We start from the raw sequence: 16,166 nt of genomic DNA on the forward strand, positions 1-16,166 counted from the left end.
TTAATCTTGGATAAGTATTGTGCGTTTTTCCTTTCTTTTCAAGGAATAAACAACGATATTTTTCATCTCTTTCTCAAAAGCAGAAAGCTTTTCTCATACGTAACACAAACTAGTAATAACTATTGTCCTACTTGCATGTGGAAAATAAAAATAAAAAGTTGATTTTCCAAAGCAAATGTACTAGAAGATAATTAGCTCAACATGTTGGACCACCTAAAGACCTATATATAATAGATAAACCTCGAATCATAGAACATTTATATATTTATTTGTATTGCCAACTTATTAATAATGCAAGATGTTTGTTTGAATATCTGGATAATGGAATAATTTCCTTTTGGTGGAGCAGGAGTACCTGACTCATTTTCTTACAATGATTGAGAATCTAAAACGGCCCCAAATGGTTTTCCTTTACCTCTCGATTCCTTTTGGTACGGTCAATATTGATTCCGGTTCGAACCAAAGTTCCAGTGGAACTCTTTTCAATTCAATCTGGTTTCAATCGCAAATTTCGTTTGGTTTAAGAGAATTTATCCGGTTCTTAGCTGTTAATTTTTTCTTCCAGGTTACTACAGCATGGTGAGCTAAAACAGCTGCAAAATAAGAACCAGATTAAAAACCATATATAAAGTGATACATTTACATTTTTTTTAAAAAAATCAGCAAGATATATTCCTCATCAAATTATTCAAGTTCTTACTTGATTCACGTCGGTTTTTTAAATATTAATTTCACCTTGTAGAAAAATAATAATTTTTTTTAATTAAAACTATGGTATGTATTTTGAATACTCGTTTGAACTCAAATCAAATATTTAGGTTTTTTATTAAGACTATGGTATGTACTAAACTTACAAATTCCTCTCAGATATTAACTTTTTATATCGAGATCCGGTTTGAATTGGGTTTTGGGTTTTATCTTAGCTACATATCTAAAATTATCCAAAACCAAGAAAATAACTATCCAAAGACATTTGAAAATACTGAAAATTATCTAAAATCCAATAAACTATCCAAATTAACTTAAGGGGAGTGTATTCAACTAGGAGTTTGAAGTGAATTATATTAAAATGATAAATTTACTGTTATTTAACCGTGGATTTAAAAAAATACTTTAAAGTCTATTGTTATTGAACTTATCATTTCATAAAACACTCTGAAATCAACTGTTATTGAACAAAATTTAAGTCGGAGATTTTAGAGTACTTTAAGTGTTTCTAGAGTGTTTGAGGAGATTTCCTTAGTTATAAAAATAAAAATCCAAATCTCATTGTTTTAGATGAGATTCTAGAGTGTTTTAACAAAAAATCACACCAAATTTTTCAATTCTCCTGCAATCATTTACAAACTTATTAAAAGTCAAATCACTTCAAATTACATATTCAATACACCAGCCTGTATAAATAAAAACCATTTAACCTGGCCATTAAATCCAATTTTGAGTATCATTGTAAACCCATCCGTGATCAGTTTTTCAATTGGGTTCAGGATTAGATTTCGGATTCAGTTTTTTTTTTGTCAGGCCTACTTAACCTCAATGAGTCAATAATCACATAACGATAAAGTTCAGCTTTAAGATTTATATATTCTGTTTTCACTCAACCTCGCAACAAAAAGAAGCTAAAAAATTTCATGAACGCACAAACTCAAAAAACTTTTGCTCACCAAAATAAAGATGGCTGTAAAATGAATTCTTTTGTATAAACCTTTTTTTGTGGTAAAGTCTGCGTAAAGCCTATCTCATTCCACAACGACCGTTCTTTTCTCCATAAGTGACTCAAAGAACTCACCGCATAGTTTCTGAAGAGGCGGAAAATTTAGTGTAGAACCGCTGAATATCGTTTCCTATGGTCTCTCTCACGATTCAAAAGGTGTTGCCAACTACTCAACATTCTCCATTCTTTTCTTGTCATAATCCGGCAACTGTCCGTACAGCGACGTGTACCCAAAATCTCCTAAAAAGATTGAAACTTTCTCTATTAATATAGCATCAATAAAAAGAGGTTAGAAAAACTTTGTTACCTGTCTCCTCGTTACCGGCAAGACCCTCAGCGCTACGCTCATGTGTCTCATCGCTACTGGGATCGAAAACAACATACTCATAGCTTCCATTTACATATGCAAGAGGAAGCAGAGACTTGTCGTCTCTTTCAAGAAATGAGATTGATCCTCCCTCAGCCAGCGAGTTAGATTATATTTCATTTTAGTCTCTCATTTAAACGGATGAAACATTACTTTTTCTTTTTTTTTTTGTGTCAGACCTTCATTACAGTCCATATAGATACAGGGTTAGGATCTGATCCGTTGAACAAGAGAATGGCACCATCTCTACCGCGGAACATATTCTTTTTTTTTTTTAAGTTTATGGGATCAGATCAGAGCCAAGACAGCAAAAGCTGATGAATTCACCACAGATGTGACAGCTGCAGGACGAGAAGAAACCATTTACTAAGCTAACACACAACAAGAACTTTCTAGGAGAAGTTTTGAAGACTTACCTTCTATGCGTAATCCATATGAGCATGATAAGGATTGCTTTGATGTATTCCAAACAGAGAGTTCAGGTTTCGTAAAATGGGATGCAGCAACAAGGAACTCAGACTTTCCAGCGAAACAGAGCTTTGTGATTGGCTGTATAGTATATTGAAAGATTATATCCATAATTCTTTTTACCGTAAGAGTTGCTCCTAAAACAGACAAGAGAATGTTCTTGTCCGGATTCCAAAGGGTAATAACATTCTCAGCCGCAACAGCTAGAACAGTGCCATCCCCAGAGAAAGCAGCAGCTGTCATCGGCTTTTGCCTGGATAAAATATTCAAAGGATAGTTCATTTGAACGGCCAAGGCAGAACAGTTACGGTTGAATCTCCGGATGTGTCCACGCAACTCTTTGGAACCTTCATCAACAAGACTTGTATCCTCAACGGAAACATAAGCTACTAACTTACTAGATTCATGTCGTTTAACAGCTAGTTGAAGCTCACTCAAAAGAGAAGGAATGACCTAGAGAACATAGAACACAGAGTAATCAACTTTACTATCACAAACAAAAGGGGTTATAAATGCCAAAGTAATCAACTTTGTTACTTAGCATAGAGTAAATGGGAACTTGAGCATCAACGGTTTTCAAAAGCTCAGGCCCTGACGAACTGTACCGTCGAGAGAGGCGGTCAAGCTCAGGCCCTGACGAACAAAACTGGTTCCGTTAAAAGACCTAAACCCTTCTTCGTGTTTTTCTCGATTAATCGGAATTTTTTTTTTGAAAATTAATTTATTTGGGGATACTCTTAACTCAGGGAGAAATATTGGCTTATTGTCTGACTGTCCTGGCGACACGTGTGAATTGGTTACAGTTAGGCCTTTCATAACTATCAGTCTACCAGTAATCATCTTTCCTTGACGAGCAGCTTGGTCTTAGGCTACATATGAGTGGGATGTCTTCTTGTAATACCATAGATAAAAAATAATAATAATGTCATCCCCTCCACAAATAAAATCTTTTGTTTATCTATGAAAGTTCTAATTTGGTTTTTTAGGCTACATGTGAGTGTTTATTTTCTTTTATTCATCCTTTATAACAGTTTCTAAATTAAGACACAAAATATATAAATTATAATATAACGGATAGGGTAAACACTAAACAATAACCAATGTGACTAAACTTACAACAAACCAAATGATCAATGCAACTCCATTTTCCTTTGGAGATTTCACCACTAATACATGGAAAAAAAACTACCAAGAGATTTCAAATATACCAAAACAAATCTATCATCTGAAGAAAACTTTCGTCAGGACTCGAGCGTTTTTTGTTTAACTCTCTCAGATAAACAGGTTTGGGAAACTAGCCAAGGGGACAAGAAGTGGGGATATACATTGTTGCTTATACGCTTTGTACTTTCCCGGGCATCTCCTTGGCTTCCACACTCTTCATTTCCTGCGTTTTATTTACAAAAGAAGACAAAAGATGAGAAACACATGAAATAAATCAATCGACACTTTTATGTTTCACTATTGGGTGAAGACTACGCTTCAAATCACGGGAACATATGTTTTGTCCCTTCCATAGTTGTGTTCATTAGCTTAGAAGCAAAACAAGAAGTAAAGAGTAAAAAACAAAAACACTTTCAAACTAGCTTTGCAACAAAGTTTTCCCAAAGCGAACAATGGGAGTTAATATGGATAGGAACTAGTAGTACGCAAGAATGAAGAAACTTAACATACCAAGAATCAAAATTAAACAACAAAACGCCCTTAATAAGGAACACTTACAGAAGATCCTTTGCCTTCATAGTATTCGTCCAAAGCCCACTGGTACTTAGATTGGTTTAACCCAAACCATCTCACCAAATGATCATCAACGCTTGAGTGTGCTGTCGTAAAATAATTCAGCACAAACACAGAACAATCTCAAAGTTAAAATCTTTTCATTGCTTGTTAGGACCAAACAACAGAAACCGTATGAAAATCCACAATTCATTGTACATTAGAAATAGTCTCCACTTAAATCTACTTTCCAAAAATAGAATCTTTAGATCAATTTCTTCATCAATCAATCAGAGGGTATCAGAAGAAAAAAGGCTATCTCAAAAATCAAGATCCTAAATGAGAAACCTTTATCCTCAGACTTCTCTCGTTCCGTACCATTTTGAACCTTTGTGGCGGCGTTTTTGAAGAACCCTAGAACTGAGCCGTCCTGCTCAGAGGAAGCCACCGATTTAAACTGCTGCGGCGGAGGAAGAACCGGCGGTTGAACGATGGGCTTCTGAGACACGGCGGAAGGAGATTCAGGTGGTTTTGGAGTCGCCGGAGGAGTCATGAAGACAGTGTAAGGCCCGATTTTGCCGATGACAGGCGGAGGTGTTGATGGGTCTCTGTTGATCGGCATCTTGAGACGAGAATGAAGAAAGTTTCTCGGACAAGAATCTGGAAAAGAAGAAGGGAGATGTGGAAGTTGCAGAGAGTGAAAGTGAAGGACGGTGGGATATGTAAGAGAATCCGTGAGGTTTTGGTTCGTCCAATCTATGTGCTTCAAGTGTAAATGTCCTTTACTTTATCACACTCACCAAAGGGTCAAAGTCACAGTTCATGTCTTTTTTTCCTCCGAATCTTTTTATTTTGTTTTTAATAAAACTGAGTTTTTTTAAGAATGTGTTTTCTTTTAGATTTTTCTGTCATTGTTGTTATAAACTAAAAACAAATAATGTACTCTCTCTTTCTTCCTTAAAATTACATATTCTAAATTTTTCACACGTTTTAATAAAACACATTAAATTTACATATTTTTTTGTATTTATCTTTTTTTCCATAATTTTAAGCCAATAAAAATTCAACTAGTAGAATTAAATTAGTTTGCAATATTAGTTAATAAGATATACATTAAAAATGTAAAAAATGGATTTTTTTGAAACAAATTTTTTTTCTAGAATATGTAACTTTAAGGAACGGAATGAGTATATTCTTTTGATAAAAAAAACAAACAAATAATGTATATTCCTAAAAAAAAAATGATCTATATCAACATGGAAAGGAGATAGTAAAAGGATTTAGAAAAAAATATTTGAATAAAAACTTTTAAAAATTTATGGTCTTCGAACGTGGTATACTTTCAAAATATCTGGTCATTTGATATGCTTCTCACCTATCCAGACTAACCAAATGATAAAATGATAATCATGATTAAAACTTAAATATCCAGAAAATAGTTTATGTATATGTATTGTGAATGTATATAAAAACTGAATAGTACCTAGATAATATGGAGTATGACGGTAATAACTAGAACATGATTTATGTATCTCTAATGTGAATGAATATTAGAACCGGATAATCAATTATAGGTTAGAGTTAAATAAATATAAAGGATGAAGTACTATGTACTTTGTGGATATTAACGGGATATTACATAGTTAATTTGATATAATTTCTAGTTAATTTGGATAAATTTGCTAGTTAATAGATTAGTCAAGCTAAGCAAGTTGCAAAATGAATTTGTGACCACGATTGAGTCTTATGGATCCGACCTTGTCAGCATGTTTCCAAGCTTCTCTGTGTTTCGGTTCCCATAATAATCAGCATCAACCTCATAGCATTCTTAAACCTCAAGACAAAACAGTGTATGTTTCAAAGGAAAGTAAAAGTCTTGAATATGAAATATTATAATGCATGGTGTGCTATGTTATGCGGAGTTTCACTGTAAGGTCTACATTAAGAAGCTACTTCTAAAAGCAAAAATATGAAAGGATAATGAGAAGAAGGAACATATGAAAGCAATTGCGTAATGATGTTAAACAAGCTCGTTCACAAGATTTGATGCTTTTGTGACAAATACCAACTTTGAAATGTAACTCCAACCTTAGCAGCAACAAAACTTTCAAAGAATGTCCTAATAGAATAAAGTTGAAGAGATTCTTGGATTTACACCATTCATCAAATGAGTCATAAACCGTGCTTATGTTTCTGCATAAAAGAAATAAAATATGCTTTAAGAAGGAAAAAAATTCAAACTTTAAAATGTAAAACCAAACTTGAGGATGAAGAAAAATGTGAACCGTTATTTTGCAGCTGACCTGTGGTTTAAAACAAGATCTAACTTGATAGGGCAAAGACTTTATGCAATGAAATGTTGTAGAAAGCAAAACCCATAAAGGGTTTCTCAAATCCTAGACAAGGGCAAATGACTCTAATCAAAATAGAGACATATTCTTCTGTCATTTGTAATAGCAGTGAGTAAACAAAACAAATAGAACTTGAGAAAACTACTGAAAATGGAGAACTTGCACCGCTGAAGAGATGGAGACATAATCAGAGGAAGGTGAGTTAAAGATAATGTCAGATTCACTCATGACAAAGTAAGAGCAGAAGACTCAATGATCAAAACCAAGACTCTGTCTCTCGTTTTATCATTCTCGTTTTGCTGCCGCTCCGTCTCTCTCGTTCCCCTTCGATATGCACAAAGTTCTGGGTTAGGGTTTGGCCTCGGAGGGCGCTCCGCTGCAGAGGAGATGCGACTCCGACGGCTTATCTGCTTTCTCTGGATCCTTGGTGAGGAGGCTGAACGGTGGTTGGTTGTTGCAGTCGGCTCTTGGGTTCAGGACATAGATCTTTTTCTCCTCAGATCTAGTCTGGTTTATCTCTGTTCGAGAGGAGAAGAAACGGTTTGATTCTTCCTGCTCGTCGGTGGTTCTCCGCCTCTGGTCTAGGATGTCATTCGGCTCGGGTTGGTGTTTCTCGGTTCTCGTCGGTGTCGTCGAGCGCTGGTCTCTCCTTTCCTTAGTCTAAGTGTGCGCCGGTGGATCTCATTATCACGGTGGCGAGTCTTGTAGCTCGAGTTCGCAGGTGGGTTGGTCCTCGAGCTCTGTTCCGGCTCGTGTAGGTCTTGTGCTAGGTTCAAAGGGCGGTTGTCTGTGCCTCCTGAGTGGCCTCTTGCAAAGCCGCTTCACTTCAGATCTTCTCTACTCGATCCCTAGTTTGTTTGTCCTCTGAAGGCGACGGTCTTCGGTGAGGATTAGGCCCTGGTTCTTCATATTGTCTTTGCTGTCGCAGGAGACGGATTCTAGCAGCACGGGTTTTAGTTCGTCGGTTCTCGACGACTTCAGGCGTTGTAGCGATTCACGTCGACGCTTGGTCCTCGTTCACATCCCAGCATCACTTAGGTTTGCTTGAGCTTAGTGGTGGTGTGCGTGACAAATTATGTGCAGGTTCGGGGCTTCAAGGCAAGGAGTACGGAGGTTACGACCGTTTTGGCTCGAGCAGATTGGTTTCTAGTCTGTTCTGTGTCTAATAAATGCTCTGTTTGGTTGCGGCTGGAGTGCTTGGCCCTTGCCGCTGCTGCTTGTTCTTGTGGGCAGAAGCTAAGAAAGTTCTCCACGAGCTGGTCTTGGGTGAGTCAATATCTTAAAGAGCGGATCATCGGGGAGGGCCAAAATTACCGGATTCCGGCTCTCGGTTTAACTGTGACTCTTCCTTTTGTGGCAAGTGGATGGTGCTGACTTAGTCAAGCTTCGAGTCAATGGCTTTGGTTTGTCGTGTCTGCCTCGGTTTAGACTAAATAGAGTTTCTGTTTAGGATTTTATTTTCATTTTTCTGCTACTAGTTTCTTTGTATTTCTGTCAAAAATTTAAAAACTTCGTAATAATATCTTTACATTTTTACCAAAAAAAAAAAAAAAAGTTTTGGAAGCATCTTTGAAGAATGTTAAATGCAGCGAGAGGGATAGAGAGAGAATGAGAGAGAGAAGGAGTGAATTTTTTTGGGATAATAGTGGTCAAGGAAAAACTTTTGCCGTCATGTTTTTAGGTGGCGTGAAGAAGCTCTCTTTATGTCATTATTACAGATTTTCTTAGCTATAGGTGCAGCATATCAAAGTGTCAGAAATAGGTGCAGAGGTAGAGGTAAAATCTGGATTATGAATTAATAACAGTGATCACGCGCTACTTCTCCATACACTGCAATTATTTTTCATAGCTATACACTGTAATTACTCAAAACAAAAAAAATTGGGGAAGTTTACTAGAATGATTCAAATTAATTAAGAAATGACTAGAATGACTCTTAAAAAAATAAAATTACCAAAAAAATTTTATGGCCGAAAATGCCCTTCTCCATAGTTATGATGAAAAAGGAATATTACTAAAATGCCATTTTCATTTATTTAGAATACTCCGACGGCAGATTTATTTAACGAAAAACAAATCTATCAGAATATAAATCTATTAATTTAAACTGCTATTGAATTTATATCTGCTAAGTATTTGGTGGCAGACTTGTGTATTACGACAGATGTTTTTAAGATGGCAGATTTGTATATCCGATTTAAGGTTGTCGATAGATTTATCTATTTTAGTCTGTCGAATGTAGTAACCGTTTTTTTGTAACAGTCAGTTTTTTTCCGGAGTAGATAGAGTTTTCAGACAGATATGTTTATCGGTATTAGACTTTAGTTTTTATGATAGATTTGTTTACCCGATTTAAATTTGTAATCGACTTTTTTATCCATTTGGTGGCCGATTTTAGAAATTGCCGTCTTTGACGGCAGACTTTTGAAATATTTTTAATTACTAGAGTGGGACAAAAATCGAATTTATAGCTAAATTCCCATAGTTTCTGATTTTATTTTTAATTGGATTCCGGTTTAGATTTTCTGGATTGGGTTTTAATTAATTTTAAATTTTGGTTTAGATTTATTTTCGGTTTAAATTAATTTAAACCAATTTTGAACTTTGGTTTAGGTTTAAGAGTATTACGGCCACGTTTTCCAATTTAGGTTTTACGTTCTTTGTCGTCTTCTTCCTCTTACTTTCATGGTGATTTACAACTGCATCTTTTAATTCATATTGAGTGGAGAGTTATGGAACACATAATTCTCGTTTCTGGAAAGTGGAAAGTTCAGAAAACTAAGTGGTTATTTGAAGTAGATAATGAGCGAGGAAGCATATTGGTTGCTGTGAATGAAGACACTCGACTTGAGGATTTTGTGAAAATCATACTTGAGGATTACGGAGTTGATTTTGCAGAAAACGACGTCGAACTGCGGTACCTTTTGCCCAAGCAGAATCAACACAAACAAAGCATCGATACACCACCTGTGAAAATAGGAAACGATAGGCAGTTTTATGCATTCTTGGGTCTCTGCAAAGTTGAGAACATTCGACTATGTGTAGAGTTTAAAGTTAACAAAATTGGTGGGAAAGCGGCTGTCGAAGATCAGAAACAACTCATACAAGGAGATGAGCCTGTGTGTGAAGATGAAGAAGATACAGACGAGGAGGGTGATCGATTCGATTACTGTGATGATTCTGATGGAACAACATCTGATGATGAAAACTTTACTACATACGGGACTCCAGCAGACCATGTAGAAGAGGTCCAGGGATCTTCTACAAATATGATTTCTGCAAGAGTACTTAAGACACAAGAAAGAGAGTCTCCGATGAGTATATCTGATTTGCGGTCATTCAAATTTGTAGTGGGACAGAGTTTCGATTCCAAAGATGCATTGGAGACACGTCTGAAGATATGTTCAGTTGTCCAACGTTTCGATTTTGATGTGGATAAATCTACAAGAAATCTGTTTCGTGTAAAATGTTGGCTAGAAGGTTGTACGTGGAAGCTTAGAGCTTCACCAGTAGGTGAATCATCAAAGTTTACAATCCGAGTATATGTAGAGGAACATACCTGCTCCATAACAGAACGTTCATCTCGTTCCCGACAAGCTACTCCTGAAATTCTTGGACTCTTGTACAAAGACTATGTTGGTGGGGTTGAACCATCAATTTTGCCACGTCACGTTTCTAGTGCTATGAACCTGATCTTCGGAACAAAGGTCGACTACATTTTTGCTTCAAATATACTTTCTTGTCTGACCTTTGCTTCCTTTTAAATGGGTTACTGTTTTTTGTATATTACAGATGGATTATTGGAAAGCTCGTCGTACACTTATAGCTGCTAGAGATCTCGTAATGGGTTCTTCAGAGAATGGATACCAAGAATTACCTACTTATCTGCACATGATTAGAATGTCAAATCCAGGGACTTTAACTCGACTGGAAGTTGATACAGAGAATAGATTTAAGTACTTATTCCTTGCATTCGGCGCTAGCATTACTGGCTTTCCATATTTGAGGAAGGTGGTGGTGGTTGATGGTACATTTTTACAAGGGAAATACAAAGGAACGCTTCTGATTGCAACATCACAGGATGGCAATTTTCAAATCTTTCCAATTGCATTTGCTGTGGTTGACACAGAGAATGATGAATCATGGACATGGTTTTTCCGCCAACTCAGCCGTGTGATACCCGATGATGAAGGATTGGCGTTAATCTCTGACAGGCACAAGTCAATAGGGAAAGCTATAGCAGTGGTCTATCCATTGGCAAGTAGGGGCATTTGCACGTACCACTTATATAAAAATATCTTGTTACGATACAGAGGGCGTGATTTGTTTGGATTGGTAAAAAAAGCCGCCAACTCTTTTAGGGTAACTGACTTTCAAGCAACCTTCGACACAATCAAAGAGTTAAATCCAGATTTGCATGCATATTTGGAACGTGCTGATGTACGTAAGTGGGCACGAGCTCATTTCAGAGGTGACAGATATAACCTCCTTACAAGTAACATAGCTGAATCCATAAACAAAGCTTTGTCAGGTGCTAGAAGCTTGCCAATTGTTCACCTTCTAGAGTCAATCCGACTAATGATGACACGCTGGTTTGCAACAAGAAAACATGACGCTGAGTTGATGAAAACCATTCTTACTCGTGGTGTAGAGAAAGTGTTGGAGGTAATATTTTTTAAATCAGGTTATGTGTTTCGCTAGACTTTCTGCTAATATACTAAGCTTTAACATGTTGCAGGGCCGGATGCCTATTGCTAATCTACTAAAGGTTCAAGCAATAGACATTCATCAATCACAGGTGACAGGAGTCTCGTCTTTACATGTTGTAAATCTGACCGAGAAGAAATGTTCTTGCCGCCGATTTGATTTGGAGAAGCTACCATGTGCTCATGCTATAGCTGCTGCGGAAGCTAGAAAGATATCACGTATATCACTTTGCCACCATTACTATCGGAAGCAGTACCTATACAATGCATATTTCAATGTTGTTATGCCCAAAGATGATGCTGTTCCAATTCCTGAAGAAGTTGCAAAGCAAATCTGTTTACCACCTGATGTCCGTCAACCACCAGGAAGACCAAAAAAATCAAGACATAAATCTATTTTGGAGAAAGTTGCAGATAAGAAACGGCCAAGGAAGGAACACACATGTAGAATTTGTAACCAGATGGGACATAATTCTAAAACATGTCCTCTTAAGTGATGAGTACTCGATCTACAGTTTCAGGCTTTGGTCATTTGATTTCATTTACGCTGGTGCTACATTTAGTGGTATACTCTATGGTGTTGCAATACATTTACACTTTGGTCTTTGGTGATACATCTACTTTTCATTTACTTTGGTCTTTGGTGTATTTTTTGGTGTTGCAATACGTCTTGTGATCGTAAGAAAACATTTAGTTTGAAACATTAAATCTACTACTCCAAGTACAAAGATATAATTGATCTAAGCAACCACCAAATCATACTACTAAAGAGTATTTAAATAAAACCATCCAAGTTAAATCTACTACTCCAAGTACTAAAATAAAAAACCATGATACACGTCCTACAACATTATAATTGGTCAAAGCAACCAGTAAATCATGCTTCTGCATCAACCTCGGCCACCTCTTCATAGATCTCTGCTGCCAACTTCATTCTTTGTTCCGGTATGATCGTATCACTCAAGCCCTGAAAAGTACATCCAATAGCAAGACATTCAATGTACTTCAAAGAGTACACACCACAATCTCCTGGGTCATCGTTCCGGGGGGCATCCTTGTGCCTACGTAAGGCGAACTGCTGCTCAGTCTTCTTCCTTCCCGAATTTGGAGGCAGCATCTTGTTAAGCACCAGTGGAATCATTTTCATGAACGGTCTGCACTCCTCCGTCAGATCCTTATGTTCCTTCACCACACTCGGAATACTATCATATACATGGATTGTCGACTTCCGTAAATCAATGCGTAGAGCAACCCAATGGTCTCCGTTAACATGGTGGCAGAGGAACAAGGTGTCGACATCTTCATACCATTTCTTTCCGGTCACAAACTGTTCCGGATATTCTCCATTGAAAGCCTTGATGTACATATCTGACACCTCAATCTTCTTCTTGTCCTGTTTTTCGAAGTCATTAACCCATGACTTCACGAACCACCGATCTAGAAATGCAACTCGAGATGAAGAATATGGAGATATGGATTGCATGGAACGTCTGTGAAACATGAGCATCGCTGCGGCAATGTGCTGTAACAATGAAAACAATTACTTAAAATCTGTAAGCCATTAATCTTATGAATCTGATGCTCAGTTTAGAAAACTCACCGAGTCAGACAGCCAGCCGTACTTATCTGTTGGCCACTCATCTCTTGGCACCATTATCTTTAAGTAAAACTGAGCGCAAAACTCACCATATCCAGATTCCTCTTGTTCCCTAAAACAGAGCATTCAAGCACCATATATATAAGAAGAAATAGGATGGAAGAGAATATTAGAGGCAAGAGAAGACACTTACAAATCTCGCTTAATAAAGTCCATAACTTTCACCAATTTCTGTGACTCAACTTTAGCAAATGGGTCGTACGACACCGTAGATGGAGTGACGCCAGTGATTATACGCTTGACAGTTGAGTTCCCTACAAACGGCCATACTTGAGTCTTTGTCAAGTGGGGTTTTCGTTTGAGCTTTACCTTCTCCAAAGTTGAAGCAAGTTCTTGCATCACTTGTCTACACTTATCACTCTTTTCCCACTCCAAATGATTCTTCCAATCTCCTGAAGAAATAGATTTGTCATTTAGTTTTGGGATGACAAATGCTTTCTCCTTCTTCACTTTCTTCACTGGCACTTCAGCTTTCTTCCCTTTATTTTTCACATCAGTGGTCTTACGCTCCTGCTTCACCATCGTCTTCTTTTTCTCCTTTTTAACAACACATTCGATTGGTAAACCATCTTGTGAATTTATCTTCTTCTGAAGCATCCATGACTGTGTAATAGAATACAAGTGTTAGTGATATTAACAAAATTAACAGAGAAGATGAGTCTCAGAAAACATACCAACTCATTGCTAGAAGCATCATCCTCTTCTGGCACAATGGAGTTGTGATCATTGGAGTTAGCTACATCGATAGGAATGTTGACACCAGCCTTCTCTTTAAGATTCTTTACGTCTTCCACCAACATGGCAATCTTCATCATTACCTCATCCTTATATAAACCCACCTTAGCATCCACTTTAGCTTGTATGGTTGCGTCCAGTTTCTCGCTAACCTTGTCAGCTACAAAAACATCTATTCCATCGATTTTTGCAGTCAGGTTCTTCACCGACTCAACCAACCCAAGTATGGCGATGTTGTGAGCTACAACCTATAAGCAATTCACAGACCAAAAGAAAAATTAAGCCAGTGGTCAGAAATAACATATTCATTCAAAATGATAGCTACATACCGTTTCTGATGTGTGGCAACCATTGACATGTTCTGTGTCCTTCTTTCGCTTAGTAGAAGGACCCACATCCATGGTATCTAGAACACAAGGTGGGTTCACGTGACTTTTTCTCTTTGTCGATTTCGTAGCAGGCATTACTTCCCAATACTTTTCATCAAGCTGACCTTTGAGGATGTCCTGAATCAAGTTATCCAGCTCAGTATGTAATTTATTATCTTCCCACTGCGGATATCTATCCTCTATTGGCTTTTCAACCATGTGTCTCACACGAACCTGTGTAATATATACATGATTAGTTAAAAAATAATTTAAATTTAATTACAGAAACTTAATACTTCTCTACATACCTTCTGATATGTTCTCTTTTCTTGGGCACAGAAATCTGAGAAGTTAATACGCGGACGAGATCCCCGCCATGACAGAAGAGGGACACCAGCACCTTCTCTCCGATTCCCATATTTCTCTCCTAGACCAGGGACAAACTCAAAAACCCATATTAAGAGCGCATGAACACAACCATGAAGTGTGTAACTCTTCTTTCCATCATAGGTGAGTACTTTAATAGACTCAAGAAGGCTGGTAAATCCTACACGACCCCATGGATATCGTTGGAAAGCTTCTGGATCCATCACTCTTTTAGCACAATGTAAAGGGATTCTGCTGTTGCTTGAAATTCCAAATATCCCAATGCATAGCAGACACAACAAACCTATCATCACTCGCTTTTCTCGAGACCAGTTTCTGCAAATAGGAAAAAGGGCTTGTAACTCTTTCAATGTAGGTCCTTCTGATGTCGGCACGTTCATCTCCAGCCAGAAACTTTCATGCTCCACATCCCAAATCTCATTCTTGTCGAAAGGATCACAATTTAGCCCCGTAATTTCTCCAAATTCGTACAAAGAAAACCGCAGCGGCATACAGTCTATCAAGGACCACATCTCATGAGTGCTCTCGATAGCCAATTGATTGGCGAGAAAATGGTGAACGCAAGAAGCAGACCAAGTGTATTCCAACTCTTTTAGCTTCAGAATCACTCCAACAGCTGATTCCCTCAACTCAGATACAACATCATCCCCGACAGCTTCTACCACCGCTTGAATGTTGGCCAAAAAACAACTATGGTTCATGCTCCTACTCTGAATTGGGGTTTTATCAACATCATACAGCCTTTTCGGATACTTTCTTGCACCCGAAGAAGAAGCCATACCTACAAAAAAGAAGAAGCAATGTTACAATCCGATGAAAACATCAAACCCAAAAAGGAAACAATTTCAAACAATCAAATAGAATCTTTCACAATTCTCACGTTTTTTAATTAAATTGATTTGAAATTCAAAGTTTAGAAGAAATTGGGAATTAGGGTTCTAATTTTTTAACTTGGAATCAACTAATAAACAATAACAAAAAAACTTGAATAGCATAGATTAAAGACTCACGGATTAGAGTAAGCTGCAACTGAAACCGGATGTGACTGAGCCGAAATCGATTTGAGTTTGTCCAGGATCAAAGAGACGGAGACGAAGGCCGATGTGACTGAGACAAAAACGATTTGCTTATCTTCTGAAGGAAAAGAGAAGGTCGGAGATGGAGATGCCGGAGGCGACGAGGAGAGGTAAGAGAGGGTTGGAGATGGAGATGACGGAGACGACGAGGGGAGGTTTTGTGTTTCTGTCGTTGTCGAACCCCGACAAAAGGTAAATTCTATTTTTCCTTTTTTTTTTCAATTTTGGTATAATTATTAATAATGGCAAAATCGTAAATTTCAATGTTCTGAAAGTTACTCTAGTAGCTTCAAATTTATAAGAGTTACTTTAGTTATTTCATGATTGTTTAGAGTCATTCTAAGTAGTTTCTCATAAAATTGTATGTTTCACTTAGCCATGGAAGATAACCATACCGTGTCATCTTCTCTAGTAATTTAACCTCGGGTCTAATAATTTTGTCATTTTGGTTAGTCACTGTTTCAAATAATTTTATAAGCATAAACATATATATCTCACCGGAACAATCTTCTTTCATTGAACAGATCTAAAATCTTGAAAAAGAAACAGAGAAGGAGAAATATAATAGAAAAAATGAGGTAACATAAAAGATGATTTTCACATGCCATTTGATATGGTGAA

At 37.2% G+C, this 16,166-nt stretch overlaps 3 protein-coding genes and 1 long non-coding RNA gene across 5 annotated transcripts; 1 reads left to right on the forward strand and 3 right to left on the reverse strand.

Annotated features, from left to right (window-relative positions):
* Positions 1-1,533: 1,533 nt before the first annotated feature.
* Positions 1,534-3,190, reverse strand: LOC111200493. Its single transcript, XR_002654142.2, has 2 exons — positions 2,022-3,190; positions 1,534-1,954 (listed from the first exon to the last, which is right to left on the reverse strand). It is a non-coding gene; the product is annotated as an uncharacterized LOC111200493 (long non-coding RNA).
* Positions 3,191-3,588: 398 nt separating this feature from the next.
* On the reverse strand, positions 3,589-5,108 carry LOC106374658 (actin cytoskeleton-regulatory complex protein pan1). Of its 2 annotated transcripts, none has more exons than XM_022692421.2 (3): positions 4,614-5,108; positions 4,272-4,372; positions 3,589-3,936 (listed from the first exon to the last, which is right to left on the reverse strand). In XM_022692421.2, exons 1-3 carry the CDS (start codon positions 4,885-4,887, stop codon positions 3,883-3,885), a joined length of 429 nt encoding a protein of 142 aa, XP_022548142.1. In that variant the 5' UTR covers positions 4,888-5,108; the 3' UTR covers positions 3,589-3,882. The 2 variants fall into 2 exon arrangements, with proteins under 2 accessions (XP_022548142.1, XP_013670089.1); XM_013814635.3 differs by having other exon boundaries at positions 4,644-5,082.
* A 4,240-nt stretch (positions 5,109-9,348) lies between these two features.
* Positions 9,349-11,819, forward strand: LOC106359110. Its single transcript, XM_013798865.1, has 3 exons — positions 9,349-10,323; positions 10,409-11,281; positions 11,355-11,819. Exons 1-3 carry the CDS (start codon positions 9,349-9,351, stop codon positions 11,817-11,819), a joined length of 2,313 nt encoding a protein of 770 aa, XP_013654319.1.
* A 235-nt stretch (positions 11,820-12,054) lies between these two features.
* LOC125577791 lies at positions 12,055-14,342 on the reverse strand. Its single transcript, XM_048739651.1, has 4 exons — positions 14,044-14,342; positions 13,654-13,962; positions 12,923-13,582; positions 12,055-12,844 (listed from the first exon to the last, which is right to left on the reverse strand). Exons 1-3 carry the CDS (start codon positions 14,299-14,301, stop codon positions 13,109-13,111), a joined length of 1,041 nt encoding a protein of 346 aa, XP_048595608.1. The 5' UTR covers positions 14,302-14,342; the 3' UTR covers positions 12,055-12,844; positions 12,923-13,108.
* Positions 14,343-16,166: the final 1,824 nt, after the last annotated feature.

This window comes from Brassica napus, chromosome A9 (assembly GCF_020379485.1).
Source record: "Brassica napus cultivar Da-Ae chromosome A9, Da-Ae, whole genome shotgun sequence".
NCBI classification, from domain to species: Eukaryota; Viridiplantae; Streptophyta; class Magnoliopsida; order Brassicales; family Brassicaceae; genus Brassica; species Brassica napus.

Coding starts and splice junctions, on each gene's coding strand:
- LOC106374658 (XM_022692421.2), bottom strand. CDS start 4,887: ATGCCGATCAACAGAGACCCATCAACACCTCCGCCTGTCATCGGCAAA. Junction 4,373..4,613: donor AGAGAAGTCTGAGGATAAAG/GTTTCTCATTTA, acceptor ATTTTACGACAG/CACACTCAAGCGTTGATGAT. Junction 3,937..4,271: donor ATGAAGGCAAAGGATCTTCT/GTAAGTGTTCCT, acceptor AATAAAACGCAG/GAAATGAAGAGTGTGGAAGC.
- LOC106359110 (XM_013798865.1), top strand. CDS start 9,349: ATGGAACACATAATTCTCGTTTCTGGAAAGTGGAAAGTTCAGAAAACT. Junction 10,324..10,408: donor ACCTGATCTTCGGAACAAAG/GTCGACTACATT, acceptor TGTATATTACAG/ATGGATTATTGGAAAGCTCG. Junction 11,282..11,354: donor GTGTAGAGAAAGTGTTGGAG/GTAATATTTTTT, acceptor AACATGTTGCAG/GGCCGGATGCCTATTGCTAA.
- LOC125577791 (XM_048739651.1), bottom strand. CDS start 14,301: ATGGTTGAAAAGCCAATAGAGGATAGATATCCGCAGTGGGAAGATAAT. Junction 13,963..14,043: donor GTTGCCACACATCAGAAACG/GTATGTAGCTAT, acceptor AATTGCTTATAG/GTTGTAGCTCACAACATCGC. Junction 13,583..13,653: donor ATGCTTCTAGCAATGAGTTG/GTATGTTTTCTG, acceptor TCTATTACACAG/TCATGGATGCTTCAGAAGAA.